At 41.1% G+C, this 22,674-nt stretch overlaps 3 protein-coding genes across 3 annotated transcripts; 2 read left to right on the forward strand and 1 right to left on the reverse strand.

Moving 5' to 3' along the window:
* The first annotated feature begins 706 nt into the window (after nt 1-706).
* Nucleotides 707-6,156, forward strand: ddx41 (DEAD (Asp-Glu-Ala-Asp) box polypeptide 41). The gene is made up of 17 exons (XM_029512739.1): nt 707-864; nt 1,752-1,847; nt 2,078-2,228; nt 2,329-2,403; nt 2,522-2,582; nt 2,680-2,816; nt 2,912-2,984; nt 3,058-3,211; nt 3,523-3,659; nt 3,922-4,084; nt 4,244-4,375; nt 4,492-4,563; nt 4,659-4,755; nt 5,088-5,237; nt 5,319-5,390; nt 5,507-5,617; nt 5,789-6,156. The coding sequence occupies exons 1-17, from the start codon at nt 838-840 to the stop codon at nt 5,923-5,925; spliced, it is 1,845 nt and encodes a 614-aa protein (XP_029368599.1). The 5' UTR covers nt 707-837; the 3' UTR covers nt 5,926-6,156.
* Nucleotides 6,157-7,239: 1,083 nt separating this feature from the next.
* dok3 (docking protein 3) lies at nt 7,240-11,529 on the forward strand (the record flags this gene model as incomplete). The annotated part of the gene is made up of 4 exons (XM_029513311.1): nt 7,240-7,404; nt 7,702-7,792; nt 9,691-9,878; nt 9,981-11,529. Coding segments are annotated over 4 exons (1,269 nt in total), but the record flags the coding sequence as incomplete, so codon positions are not given.
* A 217-nt stretch (nt 11,530-11,746) lies between these two features.
* On the reverse strand, nt 11,747-12,412 carry atoh1b (atonal bHLH transcription factor 1b). The gene has a single exon (XM_029513312.1). It carries the CDS (start codon nt 12,410-12,412, stop codon nt 11,747-11,749), a length of 666 nt encoding a protein of 221 aa, XP_029369172.1.
* Between the last annotated feature and the right edge of the window lie 10,262 nt (nt 12,413-22,674).

Raw genomic sequence — 22,674 nt, forward strand, 5'->3', positions numbered from 1 at the left:
TGTTATTTTAACGCCTGTAAACCCAGCAGAAACAGGAACAGCTGTGTGCAGTATTCATTTTAATGTTGAAACCATCACATGTTGTTTGACTCGGTTCGTTTCAGTGTTTGTACATATTGGGTGATTATTTTGGGCCCTTTTGAGCCTTTGTCACGTGCTTCTGGCAGTTGTGTGTATGAGATATATTTTCAGCCATACTATATTTACTTTTTTTTTTTTTTTTTTTTTACCCCCCCCCCTACTGTGACCTTGGTGGCACCCTCCACCCCAGCCAGCCCATCTGAAGTCCAGGCCTCGGGATTTACTCCAGTAACCATATTTTAGCTGATGGCTTTCATTGAGATGGCTGATTTCTTTCCTGAATCTGTGCTGAGATTTTGTTTTCAAATAACATCTCTGATGCTTTTCAGGTTATATTCAACTAGAGGAGAGTATCTTAATGTTTCGAATGTAGATTTATATTATACCAATAATAGCCAAGTGTATGTTGGCTTGTTTTTTTTTTTTTTATTCACTTTTGATACTGTGAAAAATCTTTCATTCAGAAAGATTAAAAACCAATACAATTTTGACAAAAAATACAAAATAAAATAAAGTGTGGTGTTTGCTTTCCAAGTTTTATTTTTGGTTTGGTTTCCATCACTGCTCCTCCAGCACCAGACCAAGTGTCAGCCGGACGCGGCGTCTCGATAAGGTTTGACCCTTGCGGGCTGCCGTACATCCCCACAGCTTCCTGTGCTGTGTAAACACATGGATTAAGTTAATTTATTAAACCGGCTGAATTTCTTTGGAGTTTTGTTCCTAAAGTCTGCAGAGACCGTGACAGCGTAAATTAAAATGGATACCGAAAATACATCAAAAAAGGTAAGTTCACGTTATGTTGTCATTTACGTTACGAAAGTGCTCCGGTAGCTAACGTTAGCTAAAGTTAGCTTGCTAGTAATGTAGCGTTAATATAAGACACACATTTGGCTCAGTTAACCCAAAACACAGGGCATTCTTTTACATTTTAATTAAAACCTTTTGTAATGGGGTTTCAAATAGAGTCGATTTGAATAGAAAAGCTATTAATAACGATGAGCTAGCCACAACACGCACCGTGAAATACGATAAAGATAACGCTTATAAAAAGAAACCCAGGAAAAAAAAATACTACAAACTTTGTTTATATTACCATTAGCTATTAGTATACGCAAATTATCCACCAAGCCTTAAAATGGATTGAGTGGGCTCTTCTTTTCTATTGTGCCCATTCGATACAAGCGACTAAAGAATGCTTGTTGAACATCAACATGGTGTAACTCAGTTTACACCGAGTAACTTATTTATGAGCATGAGGTTAGTTTTAATCGTACAACTACTGTGTAGTAAACAGGTCCAGTTAAATAAAAGTGACAGTTTGTGTGGGTGCAGAAAAGCCCAGTGTTGGCAATCAGCAGTCTAAAAACGAGGGAATTAAGAGGCTGATACTTACAGTGAAGAGATGCATTGTATCCCTTGCCAGGCCTTTTATTGAAACTTAACTAACTACAACTTTTATTAAAACGTTAATAAATGGCTCAAAATTACAGCCAGCCAAAGTTAGCAAGTTACAGCTAGACGGGTGCACAAAGTAGTGGATATAATCCCATCTAATAATTTTTACTGTATCTCTTTTTAAGTTATTAAATGATCGTCTTCATGGCCTTTCTTCAAAGAACTTGCAACACACAGAAAGTAACCGGACTGATGGTGATAATGTGTTTGTGCAGAGATCCTTCGAGGAGGATGAACGGTCCGGGTCAGAAGGATCAGAGGATGATGATTACGTTCCTTATGTCCCGGTCAAAATAAGAAAACAACAGATGGTAAGTTTTTGTGCACTACCCTGTAGAATACGTTTGAGATGAATAAGTAGTTACGGGCATATTCAGGATATAGTGTGGTGCATCTCCTCCAATCATCTGATATGGTACAAAGGCCATTGATAACCTATGAAATGATTCATTAATCAATCAATCACTATAAATATATCTTTATTCCATAAGTCATCATTCATCATAAATTAAGGGTAATTTATAAGATATTTATATCACAGCTACAAAAGATGTTGCGTCTGCGAGGGAAGGCAGTGGATGAGGAGCAGAAAGACAGCGGGGGCGAACAGAGGGATGAGGATGAGGGTCTTGGTCCACGCTCCAATATCAGTCTCCTTGATCAGCATCAGCATCTCAAGGAAAAAGCAGAAGGTATTTTGTCCAAACATGGCACAACTTGAATTTTAAGAACTGCCTTTTTAAATTCTTTCCCTGACAATATTGGTTCTGTGGTATGTTTTTGTGCCTCCAGCTCGAAAGGAGTCAGCTAAGGAGAAGCAGCTGAAAGAGGAGGAGAAAATTCTAGAGAGTGTGGCAGAGGGCAGAGGTAAAATGGAAATGAATGTCAAGCCAAATTGAATTATTATCTAACTGACTTTAAAAAAAACAAAACATTGTGTTCATTCCAAATGTTTTTAACTTGACTTTCATTTCTCCCCTGTTAGCTCTGATGTCTGTGAAAGAAATGGCCAAAGGTATTATATATGATGACCCAATAAAAACAAGGTGAGTTCTTCAAAAGTTAATTTTGTAAGAAAATATTGTGCACAGTGTGTTTATTTGTTTTTTGTAACTTTTCAATTAATCTCGATATTCTTCCAAGCTGGAATGCACCACGCTACATTCTGAATATGCCAGACACCAGACATGAGCGCGTCAGGAAAAAGTTTCATATCCTGGTTGATGGGGACGGTATACCACCTCCAATCAAAAGTTTCAGGGAGATGAAGTTTCCACCAGGTTAAAGCACACTCCTTTCTTTCACAAATGGGAAAACACTCTTTTTTATCAGAATTTTAAGGATGACAACAAATATCTGTTTATTATGTTTGCAGCAATTCTGAAAGGCTTGAAAAAGAAGGGTATTGTGCACCCCACTCCAATTCAAATCCAAGGAATCCCCACAGTGTAAGTTGAAGGCATACTCTGTAAAATTAGCAGCTGTATGTCACAGTTCGTGAACTGATCTGTTTCTCTGTAGTCTGTCAGGTCGTGACATGATTGGCATTGCGTTTACTGGATCAGGAAAGACGCTGGTTTTCACCTTGCCCATCATCATGTTTGCACTGGAACAGGAAAAAAGGCTGCCATTCTTTAAGAGAGAGGGACCATATGGACTGATCATCTGTCCTTCAGTAAGACATGCAAGAAAAATCTGTTATATCCTAAATTGCAGTTTGACATACATCTTTTTTTTTAAAACTTCAGCTTTAGTGAATGGCTTAAATTGAGTTTACAGCAGCATATTGTGGAGACAAAACTCTTGGAATTTCAGATTGCAATCCCCATTTAACTGCAAGTTAAAATCGCAAATTAATTTCAAAGGCCCAGATAATTATAAATTCTTCTTGCTGTTTATGCTCTAGAAGGATGATGTTTCCCGTGAGCAAGTGTACGTATTCTGCTACTGAGCCAATAGGATTTTAATATCTTTGTATTACTTCAGCGAGAGTTGGCGAGACAGACCCACGGCATCATTGAGTATTACTGCAAACTGCTGGAGGAGGAGGGAGCTCCTCAGCTCCGCTCTGCCCTCTGCATTGGAGGGATGTCTGTCAAGGAGCAGATGGAGGTAGTAAAACAGTAAGTAAGATAGGAAGTTTGTGAGAAAACACATTATTTATCCAGAATATATGGTTTAAATGTCAAACAAAAACACACATAATTCAGCTTCATTTGTTTATTGGGCAAAAGATTAAAAGTTACTGTCTCAATAAGCTGCACGGCACAAAACGTTTAGCATGACCACCTCAGTACTGTATTGCTTTACTGGATTTTAAAAAACTCAGTAAATAATGTTCTGGGCCGATTGTCCCACTGAATCTGTGTGTCCTCCTCGTCATAGTGGTGTCCACATGATGGTCGCCACCCCTGGTAGACTGATGGACTTGCTGCAGAAGAAGATGGTGAGTCTGGATATCTGCCGCTACCTTGCTCTGGATGAGGCTGATAGGATGATTGACATGGGCTTTGAGGAAGACATCAGGACCATCTTCTCCTATTTCAAGGTGAGACCCTTCCTGCTGACAGCAACCATTTTTATTGATTTAGGATATGTGTAAAACTTTACTAAACCAGCGTCTTACCATGAAAAGCAAAGTCTGAGAGATGTGTCATTACATTTTAATTTCGACAAGAGTCTTATATTACGTTATTTCTTCATACAGGGACAAAGACAGACCCTGCTTTTCAGCGCCACTATGCCGAAGAAGATCCAGAACTTTGCGAAGAGTGCACTGGTCAAACCAATCACTATTAATGTGGGCAGGGCTGGTGCTGCCAGTTTGGACGTCATCCAGGTTTGTCCATCTTCACCTGCAACAACTTTCTACTGTCTGAGTCAGGGGGATTCATTGCATTTAGTTAGGGAAAAAAATCATCACTGTGAACTGGACCTCAATTTTTATGTGTGCAGGAAGTGGAATATGTCAAAGAGGAGGCCAAGATGGTGTATCTGCTAGAGTGCCTGCAGAAAACACCCCCCCCTGTAAGTACTTCAGCAGATTATGACACTGTCAAATACCTACAACATATAATTCAAACAGGATGAAAGTATAAAAGTATTCTGTCTTCATATGTCAGGTGCTGATTTTTGCTGAGAAGAAGGCTGATGTGGATGCCATCCATGAATACCTGCTGCTAAAAGGAGTGGAGGCGGTGGCCATACATGGAGGAAAAGGTATGTAGAAGTTTATTATAGCAATTATTTATGAACAACATAATAATCATCTGCATGTGTAAATAGTATATATGCAGAGGGTTATTGTATACAGAGATTCTGACCCAGTCTGACCCAGCATCATCTTCAGTTTAGACTCTTTGGCTTTGATGTAGTTGCTAACCATGACCACCAGATGCCATGCTGCAAGCAGATATGACAATTCTACGTTGTGATGTGTTTAAAATTGCCAAAGATAGAAAGCATGGTTAGCACTTTCTGTTCATTTCCTACCTGTTATACTCTTATAAAATACAGTTTCGTAAATGTGATAATTGGTGGTTTATTTTCAGATCAAGAGGAAAGAACAAAAGCCATAGAGGCGTTTAAAGAAGGGAAAAAGGATGTCCTGGTTGCCACAGATGTTGCCTCTAAAGGTTTGGATTTCCCAGCTATTCAACATGTCGTGAACTATGACATGCCTGAGGAAATAGAAAACTATGGTAAGTAGATATATTTCTAATCTAATCTCCTTAAAACCGGTACAATATCAGTTATTGGTTGCTGAAATCTTCTGTCTTCAGTCCACAGAATTGGAAGAACTGGACGATCCGGCAAAACTGGGATTGCCACTACGTTCATCAACAAAGGCTGTGGTGAGAAAATACATCAGAGTGGAGGAGTGACTTTCAGATGAATTTCATTGACTTACAGTGAATTTAGTTGATTACATTACAAGGAAACAGCAAGTATGTCTTCCCTTCCCCCATAGATGAGTCAGTACTAATGGACCTCAAAGCCCTGCTGGTTGAAGCCAAGCAGAAGGTCCCACCTGTCCTCCAGGTGCTCCAGACAGGAGACGAGACCATGCTGGATATAGGAGGTGAGTATTTCACACCGAGTCTGGTTGTCATCTCTTGTATCCGAATCCACCTCCTGCTCACTAACAGGCTATACTTAAGGACTCTCAAATGTTTCTCTGTTTATCTGATTTGATCATCTCAAGTTTACAGAAACGGTTTTTCCCTGACATACCTGATGTTTGTTCTCACAGGAGAGAGGGGCTGTACATTCTGTGGTGGCCTGGGCCATCGTATTACAGACTGTCCCAAACTGGAGGCCATGCAGACCAAGCAGGTCACCAACATCGGGCGGAAAGACTACCTGGCTCATAGCTCGATGGACTTCTAAGAGGTTTTACTAATAAGAAAGATGAGTCAACTACAAATGGGGCTGAGAAAAATGTATGAAAAAATTGCACACTCATATCAAGTCACTGAGTCTATTTTTATCATGGGTTGCAATGGGACAGGACTTTTTTCTCTGTTCATCTCATACCTGTTCTGTATGTGTTACCTTTGTAATATACATTTTTTGATACTCTGATACTTATGATTGTAAATAAAACTATTAGTTATTGTGGATCCTTTCTCTTATTATCTTGAAAAACAAAAAGGTGTGGTGGCACTTTAGTCTGGTGAGGAAGTTGCTAAATATGGCTTTATAATGATAAAGGGAAGTATGACTTAAGATGACAGCAAACCACAACTTGTGTATTCTTTCTTTTGCAGCAGTTACACTGCACATCAGAAACATTTAGAATAAGCACAGAGAGATGTATGCAGGCCAGGGACAGAGTGAAAGCTCCTCGTGATGTAAAGGAAACAATAATTTTTGTGGCATAGGAGACCTATCTTTAACTTCCTTTAACTCCAGAGATAGAACTGTTGTACTGCATTCAAAGATATACCGACAAAGCTTGCAAGCATGGATGTCATCTTCAGAGAAGGAAAGCTGTACCTTCAGGGAGCCAAGTTTGGAAAAGTAAGTTCTATCTGAAGTTCATACTGAATATATTGCTGAAGAAATTGTTGATTCTTTTCCATTATTGTTATTTTTATATTGCAACTGAACAGCTTGTTTAGACTTTGCTACCTGTTAAAAGAAGCAAAGTCGCAGCCGGTGATAAAACAGTTTAGTCAAATTTTTCAAAATCTTGACATTCACTGTATGCAAAGTTAGTGCAGAAAAGAGATTTATACATTTAGCACATCTTAACTTCAGATGCGAACGATTTGGCTGAATTCCCATTTTTGGAATATCATTTACAAAATATAGCATCAGCAATAAGACAAAAGACTGTTAATGCTAAAAAAAAAGATGTAGGCCATGTAAATGTAAAATTATTAAGAATTATTAAGAATAGAAACAGATTGTGGTCTCACTAAGTGTGTCAGTGCACAGAACAAAATGGCCAGAAAACTGAAAGGAAATTTCTGCTTGTTAAATGACATAAACCTGTTATGAAGTGTGACAATGAGCTCACTAACAGACATTTTTTCATCCCTGCATCACCATCCGCAACAGAAAACATGGAGGAAAATATGGATGGTGCTCTTTAAGCCTAGTTCCACAGGAGTTGGCCGGTTGGAGCTCTACAATGTACTTGACAGCAATGCAATTACTGATCAGAAGAAGGCCGCCCGGCAGAAAACACCAGAGAGGAAAGTGGTGCGGCTCAGTGATTTGCTCAGTGTCACGCCTGCTCCAAAGGAGTCTTGCCCCCAAGGATGTACAGCCTTCTACTTGAACACCATACAATGCACCTATACCCTGGCCTCTACAACAAGCCAGGACTGGCTCAGTGCCCTCTGTCTTCTGACCTTCCAGGTATCCCACATCTCTCCTTTTAATCATGTCAGTCCCCACCCCCTGTTTTTTTCCTTTATCTTAGGGGCACTGGTATGATTTGGGAAAGGCGGAGATAAACTTTTTCCACAATCAGAGATAGAAAGCACAATGAGGAAGTACAGACAGTATCTTTAACTTCTGTCCCTTCACTTCTCTAATTCTCATGCTTGCACAAGCTATGCTGTTTCTTGCATCTTACAACTTTGAGGTCATAAAAGACTGATAAGAGGTTGGTTTCCACTCTGTGCAATATTTACCATGCCACTGTGTTTACAGAAGGATACTGGAGAATCAGACAAAGGAAGTTTGGACAGAGGAAATTATTTTACCATGGAGAACAATGATCTTTACTCATCTTGGAAAAATGGTAAGACAGATCTGATCAATCAACAAGAAATCAAAAACGATTCTCACCTTGAAGCAGCACAATGTACCAGCTGGCTAAGCTGACAAATTACAGCTTTTCACAATTGTGTTGATGCAATTTATATCTCAAAATCATAATTCTCACAATTGTTAATGCAGTTATCAGAACAAATTATTTCCCCACTCACACCAGCAGTTCTCATCAAACCACCTATGACTTTTACTTTACCTTTAAACTAATATGTGTGAAAAGCAAAGCCAAGTCACACACACAAGTGAATCAACTTTGTTAACTTCTGAATTAGATCTCTTTAAAAAACAAACAAACAAACAAAAAAAAAAAACAATGTCAGATGGGATTGGCTCCAGCTCCACTGTGACTATGACAGATAAGCATTGTAGATAATAGATAGATGTTCTCAAACTGAAGCTCTTCTGTCTACCACAGGCTGGCATCTATCTTTCCAAATAGTGCTGTGAAGTGACAGTATAATAACATAATCTCAGAGGAGTTGAAATGCACTAAACATCAATGCACGCTGAAATAGAATATATTTATTGTTACAGTCACTGTAGTGTAGCATTGTGTGTGACAGAGTTTACTATGTAATGATTCCTTCTTGCTCCTCTGTAAACATGCAGTGTGTCCTCTGTTTCCACTCTGTAGAACGTATCAGTTAAAACACTGTGGGTGTGCGCAGTGTAGTATTATAGTACTGTAGTACAGGATGATGCATCCATTTCTACAACACAATGCAGGAAATTGATGGCTTCAGTGAAACCTGCAATTAAAATTAAAATCAATGTGACTTTACATAATACTGAAATACCCAGTAGGCAGATGAAGATTTTAATTTCTGCATTTCATTTCTCATACTTTTTCTCACTTTTTTTTTCTCGTGGCCAATAATTCACAGTCTGTACATATTTTACTCTACATATAGTTCTACAATTTTTGTAGGAGCTCACTCTACATCCTAACCTGAAGCCAGCCAGGTTTATTAAAATATCAAATCACTTGAAGTGTCAGGAGGGGAAAAAAAAAAACACTGGTGAGAAGGTTTTATTCAGAAGTGACATTGTTGAAGTGGTTGACTGACTTCATTTTTCAGCACGTGGGAACCAGGTTGTAATTGTTTTACTGGCCTTTACACAGGCGGTTTAGTCATGTGAAAAATGCCTGAACTGTTCTTGGACCTGCATGGAGAATTAAGAGAATGTGCTTTCTGATGAGTGAATCCAAAGCATTCGAGAAAAACTGTACTGCATTTTACACCATACTCAACAAGTTCATTGCTTGGGCCATGCCATGCAGCCATTGTTAAGGGACGGAACAAAAACATAGTGAGGATCAAGAAAGCAGGAACATATTGGAATTTTTCTTTTGGCTCAAGGTTGCATTGTCTGACATTTTTAGCAGACCATTGGAGAGTCATTCATTATTGTCCTAAATTCTCTTTTTCTTAGAATATAGCTCATTTAGACTCTAGTGCATACTAAAGAATTTAAATAGAAAACATGGTTCAAAATTTTGAACAATCTCTCCAACAATCAGACATGATTGTGATGAACCATCAGTATTAGTATCAGCAAGCTCTGGGTTGTACGAATGTATTTATTTTTGTCTGTTAATGGCTTACTCTTCTGCTGGAGAATCCAGGCAGCCAAGTGACATGCAGCGATTAGTAGAACACAAAAAACTTTAAAGCACAGCAGATATATTCTCATGCAGTTTCCTGCATGAGAATATATCTGCTGTGCAACCATTCTCTTCTTTGATGCATTGCTATTCAGACCTCACATAGATAATCTAATGCTTTCATGTGAAGTCACGCCACACTGGCCTGAGTTTGCTGTGATTTTCAAGTGGCAAATATTTTCATATCTTCTCACATTCAGAACAGACTCTTTATCCGAACCAGTACCAAGTGACCATCCAGAGCACAGAAGCATCCAAGAGGTGCAAGCTGGCCGGAGAGTATCTGGTTTCCCCAGATAAAGAAGCTTTGAATCTGATGACCTGCAGTACTGGCGAAATAATTTATAGCTGGCCATACAGACTACTGCGCAAGTTTGGACAGACTGAGGTAAGGTACTTCCCCAAAAAACTGTAAAGGATGTCCTTTTTTGCTTTCTGTTATTCAAAATATATTTTCCTCTAGGCTATGCATTAATGCCTGTGATTATAGGGGGGGTTCAGCATTGAAGCAGGCCGCCGCTGTCAGTCAGGAGAAGGAGTGTTCATCTTCCTGAGCAGGCACGGCTCTCATATCTTCCAGACTATAATAGAGCAGTGCTCTGTGGAGAAGAGTCTGTCTTCTGGGCCACTGAACAACACAAGATCATTATCTGACCAGTCTCCTGTTTTACCCGCAACTCCAGCTAACCAACCTGCTGCTCCTGCTTTCAACAACCCTGCAGATGTTTCTGTGGACGCAGATGATGATTCTGAAAGCCATTATTCCACTATTAGTTACACAGCGAAGCCACCATATACTGTCAGCCCTTACCTTTCTAACAGTAAGGAGAATGTGTGGAAGGAAGGTGGTGATGACGATGTGGATGAAGATGCACGGTGTCATTCTCTGGAGGCCCTAAGCCTGGATAGTGACATGGATGACATGTATTACAACTTGAGGAGATCCACTCCTCCCATGGTCAGACTAGATCGATTCAAACCCGAGGCAGACGATACAGAGTCCATCTATTCGGATATCAAGATAGTTGAGTCTTATTCAAACCTTCCCCCACCTCTTCCTCGCATCTTACCCAGGCACAGATACCAGCAGCAGCCCGCTGTGATTGATTCCATCCAGCCAGGGTTGAATACTCAGGCACAGCCAGCAGATGACATGGCAGAGATAGAGGAAGATGTCCACTCCTCTCCCCGTGTCACCCCATCAGAGACCCTTGGCAGTTTTAAACACAGGCTGGCAGAAATCATTTCCAAGGACCTGGCAAAGTTCCAGCCACCTCTTTCCTCTGGAGGAGAGAGCCCCACATTTTCTCAGTAGGCTCTTAGTTAACAGACGGAGTAGAAGCAGCAGTTTTCACCATGATAGATTTTTATCAGGCATAATTAGTTTCTTTGATTTCATTGAAATGCCCTCCACTGGGATCATTAGGCATCAGATGTTTGTCTTGCAGATGCTCATGTTTATCTGTGTATTAATTTTCTTCTTTGGGAAAAGAGGATTCAGCTTGTGTTGTGCTTCACTACTGGAGTGTTGTTATGTATATTTAATGTGACATTACCATTAGTTGATAAGCTGAAAGAACACCTGATTATTGAACTGTATAATTACGGAAATGTCTTTGAAAAGAATTGTTTCCTTGTGACAGTCGGTGTGTTGCGTCACCGGGACCTGTTTCCCCTTGATTGTGTTTGTCATGTTTCCTTTGATTATTTTCTTCCTCTGAAGTAAGATAGATGTTGCATTTAAAGCAGGTGTTTTGCAGCAATATAGAAAGGTGGAAGACATGATATTGCTTTTTGTACATAATTGCTTCAGTCTGCATCATAAGGGAGTAATAATGAGATTTAATTTACACTGTATACAACAATGTGCACTCCAAAAAAGCATGAAATATACCAAAATAACATTTCTTAACTACAGTATATCTTTATTGTAGCAAAACAATCCTCATAAAATACCCCATAGCTAAACATAAATATCAAAATAATTGTTTTTAATTTATACAAATATGTGATGCTCAGGGCGTATAAAGTGCATAAAAAGGCCAACTGGAGTTCATCGTGACCATAGGAAGTAAAAACGATGTCTTGGAAGTTTTTTGCTGTTCTGATTTTCTTTTCATTTGGCAGTGCAACATCTAATCTATCACTGACAGGAGAATGCCCCTAACATATGAGCAACACGTCTACAGGGTGTAATATTTGGTTCCCCTGGTCACCTTCCTCTCAGTTAGAAGTCAATGGACCGTCCAATGTCCTCTACTGTCTCCCGGTTTGACTGTCCTCCATGTCGCTGAGATGGGAAGACTCCCCATCACTGCTGTGGCACGAAGCTCCGGATTTGTTGGCCCCCAGGTCGGCTGTTGGCCCCAGTCTGAGGAGGTGGTCCCTCTGCTCCTGCGCTCCGGCTCCGGGCCGCAGTGAGTGGATCAGACTCCTCCTGGAGCTCTTGTCTCCAGGACTCATGCACTCCGACTGGACCACCCCGGCCAGCAGCTCCGACAGCTCGGTGATGTAAATCTGCGCCATTTGCAGGGTGTCATATTTGGACAACTTCTTCTCGTTTTCCAGGGAGGGGATGACGCTCCTCAGCTCGTCAAACGCTTTGTTCAGGCCGTGCATCCTCCGCCTCTCCCTGGCGTTGGCCGCGACGCGCCGGTGTCTCTGGGGGCCGAAGTGGCTCGTCTTGCCTCCCTCCGGTGCCTTCTCGCAGTCTCCGTCTGAGATGCCTGCAGGGGACACGCAGTCGCTCAGCTTGCTGGTTGGCACCAGCTTCTCCAGAGGGAAGTCTGCAGCTCCCTGCGCGTCCCTCCGCGAAAACGCACGGATGGAATTTGAAGCAATCCAACTTTTGGAGTTGACGTGAGCCAGGCTGAAGTCCTCCGGGTACTGTGGCCAGCCGGAGAGCTCTGCTTTAGCAGCCATCGCTGTAATGGCACGGCGACAGGGAAGGCCACGCAGGAGAAACTCTGGCCCTCTGCACTGGGAAGGGTTGCACTACGCCAGGCCTTTATACCCTGCAGCCTCCCCCCAGACACCTTGGTGTCACTCCTGGTCCTCAGACAGCTCTGACAGCAGCGCAGCCTCAGGAGGCAGCAACCAATCGCACAGCCTCTGACCCTGTCAAAGAACAATTAGACAAAGCTCCACTTTTTTTTCTCCTTTTATTCATTGTAACTCAATCAAGGCCTTGTTATTATCCCCACACAGAGGGGATCACAGAGGATTAATCATTTAAGAGCGTGGCCTGTCCTGTGTGTTTCAAAAGTGAAAAGAAGATCTAATGAAGGACATTCATAACTGTTGTCTTAAACCCCCCCCCCAAAAAAAAAAAAAAAAAAAGTGAACCACAAATATTTGGAAATGTATAAGAAAAGTCAACTACATTCGAGCTTGTGCTTAAAGAGAGTCTCATCTGTTCCCAAATATCCATTTTACACACATTACCCTTTCATTCAACACACCAACTGTACCGTGTCATCATCATCATCATCATCATCACCAGTGCTCCAGGTCCATGGAAAGTGATTTTGATCATCATTCTCACGAGCAATGGGCCAAACTCTTTAAGGATGTGGAAGGGCTGAGGTTTGTTCTCTACAAACAGACAGTAAAATTGTAGACAATCTTATTTGCAGAACAATAATAAAAGTAACAGGTGGGAGACAAGGCTTGAGACACACCTGTCTACAGCAGGGCCCTGCTAACTGATAAGATGTCTGAGGGCAGTGTGCAGATCATTCAGCAGGATGCAGGCCTCACTAGAAATCACTCAACCATTAACATTATTATTCTCATCATTATTACTGCTGTTGTAAGAGATCTAAGATGTGATGTGCTCAGGGAGTATTTAAGAGCCTGTTCATATACAGGCAAGTTCTCCCTGTGTCTATCAGCTGGCGTCCCCTGGCACCAAGCACATGCTGCACACCTCAGATCCAGAAAGTGTCACCCGCGTCTCCCATATGCTGCTGAGGGTGCTGCTCAGGGTGACGGCTCAGCTTCCTCTCTGACACTCATCAGGTCATCAATTACAGGAGAGCGGACCTGTTCGGATGCTGGTGTGAAGGCGACTTGGACACTTTTAGCATTCAGCCCCCTCTCTCTCGCTCTGTGTGTGTGTGTGTGTGTGCGTGTGTGTGACCGTGTGGGTCGGTCACTGGTAGAGAAAATCACCGTGACCTGCCTCGCCGCCAGCAGTTTAACGAGGCCTGGTCTTAGTTGAATAAATCGGCACGCTCTCCGGCCCGGGATGTCCATTCATTTTTTTTTAGGAGTAAAGGGGGGTGACGGGGGGAGGAGGGGGGGGGGATGCATGAATATTTCATTCCTTCAGCCCCACTGCCAGCGCAACAGCCTGTAACCCTGCGTGCAGGCTTTAAAAATGCAGCCACACTTCCCATCTGGTGCGCGGAGCTGCGGTGGGAGTGGCAGCCCAGGCCGAGGAGGTGTGAGGAACATTTTTAAGGTCAACTTTTTCTGACCTGCTGCAAGAGAGAGACTGATGAGTCTCACCGAGCAGCCGGGAGGCGAAGAGGAGGAGAGAGGGGGGGGGGGGGGGGGGTCCTGTCAACCAGCGAGTTATGGCGCCTTTCACTGCTGCTGCAAACCTCTTTGGGGGTCATACATGTAAAAATGACCCCTCCCCTTTATAAATGGAAAGTTGGTGAAAGAGGTAGCCTATTTTATTAAATGAGAAAAGTATAACACGAAGTTGGACCAGGCCAACCTTCAAAATTGCCCCACTGACCCTTGTATCAGAATATCTGATATTATATGATGGTTTATACTGATGCATGGATGTGTACACAGAATTTTAACTGTCAAATTAATTTGAGCTTCTTTATATTGTTTTGCGAGCTCATCATTCATTTTGCATTTCATTTTTGCAAAGTAAGTCCTTCAGAAAGGTATTGGAGAAGGAGTAAACACATTTACTTTGCTTTATTGTGGCTGCACTGAGAAGCAACAACAGCGCAACTGAGGAATTGCAGTTGTTTTCCCAGCATGTAAATCTTACATTTGAAAATATGCACAACTATGAGGTACAGTTAAATCACAAAAAATCCCAAAACAATAATAATATGCTCCATGACTGCAAACTGCCACACACACATAAAAAAAAAAAACAACAACAAAAAAAAAAACAACAACTTCATGACTGTAAAAGCATGTCAGCAGCTGGATCCCAGCTTTTTTACAAACATGCAATCAAACTGTTCCTCAAATGCAGCTCCCTGTTCAATTCTTCAAATCTGTTACCACCAGCAGCAAACTAATTAGCTTCATTGGGTTTTCCCTCTGAAACCTGCACAGGATTCCTTCATGGGGATTTTCCTTCATCCCTGCTCCAAGAGGCAGATTTACTGTACAGCATCAGTGGATACAACCCAGACACCGCCCAGAACCTGAACCTGGGCTGGTCGTAACGTTGTCGGTGTAAAAGAAACGCTTGACTGTACAACACATGTTGTGACATAGTCACCATCTCTGGCTGTGTACAACAAAAATTTGTCAACCTATTTGAGCTCTATAGTTTCACAATGTAGCTATTACTTGGAAACCAGAGAGCAGTAAAAATTATGGCAGCTGCCACATCACGTTGGCAACTGTCCTAACTGTTTGTGTGCTTATCTTTACCTTTCTCCATTCAAACCCAACCACAGCAGTGACTACTTGTGTCAACACATCTTCCATGGCTGCGTTTCAACTCTTAATAACCTCCTGAATTGTTACATGTACACACCATGGGGGTGGGGGGGTAGGGGGGAGTGTAAATGGCAATCATGCTGTGTGCTTGCAGCAAAAAAAAAAAAAAAAGCAAAAAACCAAAACACTCTTATTTTGGCAGGGCTTTCCTGATTTGTTTCTCTCCTTACTCATGGGAGTAAGAGAGTGAGAGACAGTGGCTCCCCTAATAATACTTTGTGTCATTGTTCTAATTTCTAGTAAATGAAGCAGACCTAATAGTGAAATTAAACCAGTCCTCTTTTCACTGGGGATGCCTTAAAACCCCTTCAATTACCCCTGGGGAACCACAGCTAGCCCCAAGCAATCTATAATTAACTCAGCACTATTTTTAGAGGCCTTCCATTCAAATATTGCCTTCTCAGTTTCACTGTCAATGTGTTTGTGACATTGTTACACCGCACAAAAATCACATTCATACAACTCATATATTTCTGCAAAACAATGATAATAATTTATTTTACGAGTCCCTCATTTTGTGGTGTATTGATATAGAAACATATTAGCTGCCGGAACTGAGTTATTTTGTCCTAAATGTGAGGAAAATGGGAGTTTTCGCAGCAGAACACTGTTTAAAGGCGGAGCCGTGCCCTTACCTGTAAACTAATCACACATTAGTTTTGTTCCCTCCCTCCTGCTGCACGCTGACTAAAAACTATGCTAGGGATTTGATCCAGTCTCTTGGAAGCATTGGCTTTGCATATGTTTATATGATTATATAATGTAGCTCTGTCTTTCCAGGTAGTCACTCAGGCATAATTGACTTCACAGTGAGCACAAAAACACTATGACAGAATCAAGTGCCACATATAAACTGCACGCATACATTATAACTACATTATAACTTGATGCACATCCTCTGTAGAGTACTTTAAGTTGAGTTTAATCATTAATACTGGAGGCCATCCAAGGTGCAAACAGCTCCACATGATTCTAACTCATCATGGCACTTGGGAGGAAAGATTTCCTCCCTCTCCTACAGGCCACAGAGCTGAGCAGTCAATACAGGGAGAGACTGTGTGTAATTAAAGACTCATCCATTTCCTAACAATAGAGAGTCCCCATGTTTTTTGTCACACAGTCATGCATCAGGAACAGTGAAGCTCTTGATGTAAGGAGAAGTCTGCTCTGTAATTATCCTCACAGACCCCAAGCTACGGAGGTGGATCAGGAGAGCAAAGAGACAAATCTTAATGCCGGGGTTTCAGACGCAAATGAGGACAATTAGAGGGCTCATTAATTTGGGAAAAGGGAAGTAATATTCTAGTTAAAGGAACGCTTCATTAAGTCAATGTTATCTGTGATAGCGGGCTAATTGATAAAGTCCTGGGACGACAGTAAGGGGAGAAAGGACTTCCTCCCCGTGGCTCCGCTGGGAAGAGACCAAAGGTAAAAACAAAAAATAATAACTTTTTTTTTGTTTGATTTTTTTTTAAACCAGAGTCGGACATGTTCCAGCTGTAAACATCACTTCTTGCCTGTCGACCGAGGCGGAACTAAATGTCGCGATGCCTCAAACTAAAGTCAAAGTCAAAAAAAAAAAAAGAAGCTTTGCACAGCATGGAGGGGACAACAAAGCAGAAAGTGTTCAGTCAGACCTGCACCACTCACCGATCACACCAAAGGTAAACACCTCCATGACACGTGTCCAGTGGGATACAGCCCGCTTTTATTTCTGTGGTGATGGTGTAATCACAAAAACATGTGATGTATTCATACACACCTTTACCACCTCAGCGAGCTCATGCCACCATTATGTTATGTATTTAGCGGCCCATTTATGTTTTCAGCAATTCATTTCTGCACCTGGAGAAATCATCTTCACTGGTTTTTGTCGCAATTACGCACACAATAAAAACACTGAAGCTTTCCCCTTGCCTTGATGTGAATTTTAGTGAAGCCTCCTGATTAAATGTTCATTTTACAGCTTTGTGTGTGACCTGAAATCTATTATTCAATCATTTTATGTGAAAAAAAAAACCCTTTTGGTCTTTGTAGTAAAATTATACTTAACTATGCTTTGAATGCAGGAGTTAGGATTTATACTATGACACTGACACTTTTCTAGAGAATATGATCAGTCCTCCCAGCCCATTACACAGGCTGTACAGTATCCCTTCTGCATGATTAAATGCTTACATTTTTGTAAAATTAATTTAATGCTGATCAGCGGTATAAGCTTTCGGGGTGCCTGTTTTAATGAGCCATCCGTGGGGTTCCTCAATGTATGACAGTTGATATAAATACAGCTTCTATTGTGCTGTTTGCATCTACCAGCACACCATATGGCAGATAGTCAAGTAGCCTGCAAAGACCCAGTCCTTCAAAAGAAGAATAAAGGCTCACAGACACATGAGCATCAGGGCCTCTGAGAGCTGTCAACAGAGGATAAATACTTCCAATGTCAAATGGCTGCTCAGTCTATTGTGCTGACAATAACATCTTTACTTAATGATTTGTTGCACAGAAAATCACCTGCAAGTGACCAGAGATAGCTGCAATCAAATCCATCTATATTGGTTATTTATTATAGTATATGCTATATTAAATAGAACCTTTTTTCAGTCACATTTTTGTTGACATGATATCAGCTGATCAGCCGAATGTCCTGTCTTGTATAAAAAATAAACGACAAGTAAACAAATGATAGAAGAACTAGACACACTGCACTTTTTAAACAAAACTCATGCTTAATACTTAAGAGTAATTGAAAAAGTGAAGTACCATTGACACATCAAGTATTAGAAGTATTGCTTTACATTATCAAACAGATGTTGTTTATTTGTTTACTTGTTTACACATTAACTTGAAAGTTTCGTCCTAGAAATACATTGAAAACTGTATTATTTCGGTGAACATTCAGTAGGAAAGTTACAAATTCATGTGTCTTCTTGACCAAACAAAAAAGACTTAATAGTGTCATACCACCTATTGCCAGCAGATGGAGACAACACAATAGGTCTACCAGTCATGGCGCCCCTTTGATATCAGGGGCGGTTTCATTCTTTAATCGGACAACCAAAACAAGAAGAAGAAGAGGAAAAACAGAGCCCATAGAAACAAAATGATTATGTGAACACCATGCACACACTCCACAGGCAAAATGATCCTTTAAGAGCTAACAGGTATTTCTGTTCCAGTCATAGATCCTACAGGAGATGGGCAGTTTACTGAGATGGGGATATCTCTGGAGCCTTCAGCCATGTTCAACAATCGCAAAGCTATTTACTGTGAGGATGATGTGTATCTTATCGTAATAAGGCCCCGCTCAGTTCACTGGGGATTACATCCCTCATGATACGGACAATTACATTATGTGATCGTATCCTCAGCAGAGCAGCTGCTTCTCTAACTCCTCTCAGAAGAAAAAAATAATAGTAAATCCTCCAGAAACTTCCTTCTGAGGGAAACAACAGGAAGGAATCATGATCTTGACATTCATTTCCTGTCATTTTCATGCGTATACTTAGATAATAGTGCATCTGCTGGCCAGCGTCACAGAACTGTCAGTAGAGAGCAGTAGCACTCTGTGCTTGTAGAAGCATGTGGCTGATCGTGGGATAAGATGAGCAACACTTTGTCTGCTGACCTCTTTGACCTTGCGTACCGAAATGAACGTGCTGAACAAAGCGAGAGGTGTTAGGAAGTCATGTGGGCAAATCAGGCAAGGCCAGTTATGAAGAAGTGAGCTTTTGAGAGTGCATGACCTTCAGTGTCGTTAGCGTCTGTGAAGTCAGTGAACAGCCTTAGAAATCACAGCGGACCACTCACATCTTCCTCCTGTCACCCTTTTGGACTTGATCTCTCACACTGTCTATTGTAAGCAAAAATGTTTTGAGACAAGTAATCATGCCGAGAGGACACTGTGATAATTTAGGAATAAATCACAATATTTAGCAAGAAAAAAAAAAGAAGATGGATAATTATATCTGTCATGATCACGGTCAACGGGTTAGTTCAACAAGATTATTTCATAAGGCGGATGGTGACAGCCGCAACCAGCTTCAATTATAATCGTGCTATCCCAGTAATTTGGCAGTAAGAATTCATCATCAACCTACAGTATGGATTTTCTATGGTCGATTAAAATAATTGGATTGAGAATCATTGATGTTACATTCTGAACTGACATCCGAGCTGATGTCAGATTTTGCAGCAACAGGTCTGTCCTTAGATTTGTGGCTTTCAGTTATGAATGTCACTGTCTGAATGTTTGTGGTGTGTGAGCATGGCTTGTGTGTGTGTCCGTCAAAACAGAGGAAGGGAAATAAGTGAGCCACTGAACATGGATGAGCCATCAGTATTTATTAGGTGACAATGAGGCGGGATGTCCAGCTCTGTGAGGGGGTGTGTATAAATAACCTTCATTATAAAAAGAGCAATTTTCTGCACCTGGCAGCCAATTGTTCCCATGCTGACACTCTGCACCAGTGTGATCTCTCCTTTTAAAGCTCTAACTCTAGATAGCTATGGGTGTGATGCAAGGGTGGTGAGGAGAGATAAATGAAGGGAGGTAGAGAGGGGCAAAACTGAAACTTAAACCGTTGCTATAGTCTGTCAGTAATTTTCTTCTGTAATTTCTGATTGTATGGATGGCAAAGGATTAGTAAAGGTTCCTGCACGGCACTTTCTGTCCATCCTCGCAGGTCCTCTTCTCTGTCGTAAAAGAAGATAAAGCGTTGATGCCATAAATCTTGGGGTTTATCCAGGACATATATTCCTGAGCCTTGGGGCTACAGTGAGTGGAAATCATTAGCACCTTGTCCTTCATTGTGATCCTCAGTCTGGAGTGTTAGGGCAGAGGTGGCAGGGGAGGGGGTGTAAGGTGCGCACAAGAAGCTGTGAACAGGGATGGATGAGGCCAAAAAGGCAAAAGGTAAGGGGCAAGTGAAAAAGAGTTGGAGGCTGTTCCTTGGGATGAAAAAGAATATGTTTTTCCTGTGATACCTCCAACATTTGCAAACATGACACTGCTCACAGTTGTTTTTCATGAAACTGATCTTCAAAGGGAAATTTCTGTATCAAAGTCCTACTGCATCTACATTTATGCCAGATAAGAAGCCAAATAATGTTTTTGTGATGATTTATTCATGCGAAGAAAGGTAAGTAAACTGACAGACAGGTAACACAGAGTAAGATGCTGACTATCATGCCTGTGAGTGAATTGAATTTCAAGAGAGAGCTCACAGCAAATTTCCTCAATATCTAGCTTCTTGACATTCAGGTTAAAAACAAACTAAATGTCACAAATGTAAAATCATTTACAACATTCATCACAGCTCAATGAAAGATCAGTACCACTCGTTTGTGTTTGCTAAATGTGTAGCTGAAACTGTGCCGCAGCCTCTTACCTTTGTCTGAGCTGGAAACTGTTTTTTAATGTCAAAAAGTAAAACTGGATTACTACTATATGTCAGTTTTACACTGACACCTCTGACATGAAAGTTTTTATGGGGCCGGTTATTGGCCTTTTATTACTTCACAGCCTAAGCACATGACATTATCCCCTTTCATTGTCTTCATTGTGGTAAATTGATTTGAATTCTGTTGCGAAATGTACACAAGAAAGTGGCCAAGACTGTCACCGACATAAAGGATCACACATTAGACAGTAACCAAACACAGCACAAAGACACGACAAGATACCTCTTGTAAGATCCAACATTTTAGATATAAAAAGTGGCCAGCAAACGAGCAAGGCAGAAAAACACAGCAATGGATCGTGGCTCTTTGGTTTTCTCCCTTTGGACAAGATTCACTCACATATTCTCACACACATGCTTGAAAACAAGTCGCAGTAAAGTGTCCAGAAGTGAACTGACAGACGTCGCCAGGCTGTAAGTTCATTCAGGCTGAGTTGTATTCCTGCAAAGAAAAATAAAGGATGATCATTAAAGAGAAGCCACCATGGAGATGCAGAAAAGAGGTGCTGTGAGTGGGCGGGAAGGGGGGGGTGGGTGGGGCAACACGCCGGGCGTCCCAAGGTCAGGAGCAATGCCTTTTGGCTGGAAGCACTGTGAGGAATGACGGTGTCAGTCAGAAACCTCCCTCACCTCCTTGGCCCTGTCAATTTGGCGGGAATAATTAATCTCTCTCTGGTTAAATATAAATATTGTAAATCACAGCATGAGCCTGCACCATTAGGGGGCCTTCATCTGTCAGCTACAGACCTTTGCTAATGGGCCTTTGTAAGCAGAGCACTGGCACAGGCAGTGCACCAGCCACCTACTGGTCCTCCACATCATTTGTCTCTCACAGTGACATCCCGCCTCCAACTGAAGAACTGAGCATCATTAAACTGCAGGCAGAGAGACTACAGAGTTACACAACATTATAATTGTTCTTTATTCTACTCTCACTTCTCAGGACAACATTGTACATGGTTTATATGCTGGCTTTATTATTGGTTGATGAATTATTTTGCAGCGGTTTACGTGACAAGTATTTAGACACCATCAAGGACAGTTGAACTACTCACCCTCTATAATTGGCTACAGAGCATCTGGCCCGCAATCAGTTTCTAAAAATGTATATGCATTTATTTATCAACTCGATTGTTAAGGTGGAATAATTCTGTACTAATGATGAGACACCCATTAAGGCTTCCCTTTTGAAATAGCCATCTTTAGGGAAATTAATGGCTTACTGGATTCTCAGTTTATAATAAGATTAAAAGTTTTTACATCCCCAGACTATAAAGTTAACAGATACATTTGGTCCAAATGTAATGCAGTTCTTTTCTATTGGGTAGTTATGCAGTGGAGATTTTCTCTTGATTAATTAAATATGCACATTAAACAGAAGGATAACTCGCCTGATTGATGTTTTCTTAACCCAGAAGTTGAGAAAAAGATATATAGGGCTTATTACATGTTTCCAGTTGAAATAAAGTCAGGATTACTCGTGAAATCTGGAATTCTTGACAGCAACATTCTCCTGCTTCTCCGGCTCCTGAGCAGAGACAGTGACACAGGACACACACCCAACAGTTTCTCAAAGGTCACATCAGACTACCCCCTAATAAAAGTCTGCTGTAAAGGGACTTAAGCGCTACTTAAATGTTATACCTCGCCAATATTATTATCACTGCACACCGTAATTAAATGATATATGTTGGAATAATAATGATGAAACATAACTCTGCAGCAGGTTGAGTAATACAGCCGCAATTTTTACCACAACATGCCGAGCAAAACAATTCCGCAACACAAATAAATAGACAAAAAAAAAAAAAAAAAGGTAAAAAAAGACATATTGCAGACATTCACGAATGTTTCTCAGCTTCGGATGTTGCAGCTTATTCTCGATTATCAATTTATCATAATCTCTCAAGTCATTTGGATATGCTTAGCCATGGATGCATTCATACAGTGAACAGGCTATATGTGTGACTATGTCCTTATTTTGTGCGACAGTTTACTTCCACAGGTGTTCCACAT

The sequence above is a fragment of the Echeneis naucrates genome, chromosome 10 (assembly GCF_900963305.1).
Source record: "Echeneis naucrates chromosome 10, fEcheNa1.1, whole genome shotgun sequence".
Taxonomy (NCBI): domain Eukaryota; kingdom Metazoa; phylum Chordata; class Actinopteri; order Carangiformes; family Echeneidae; genus Echeneis; species Echeneis naucrates.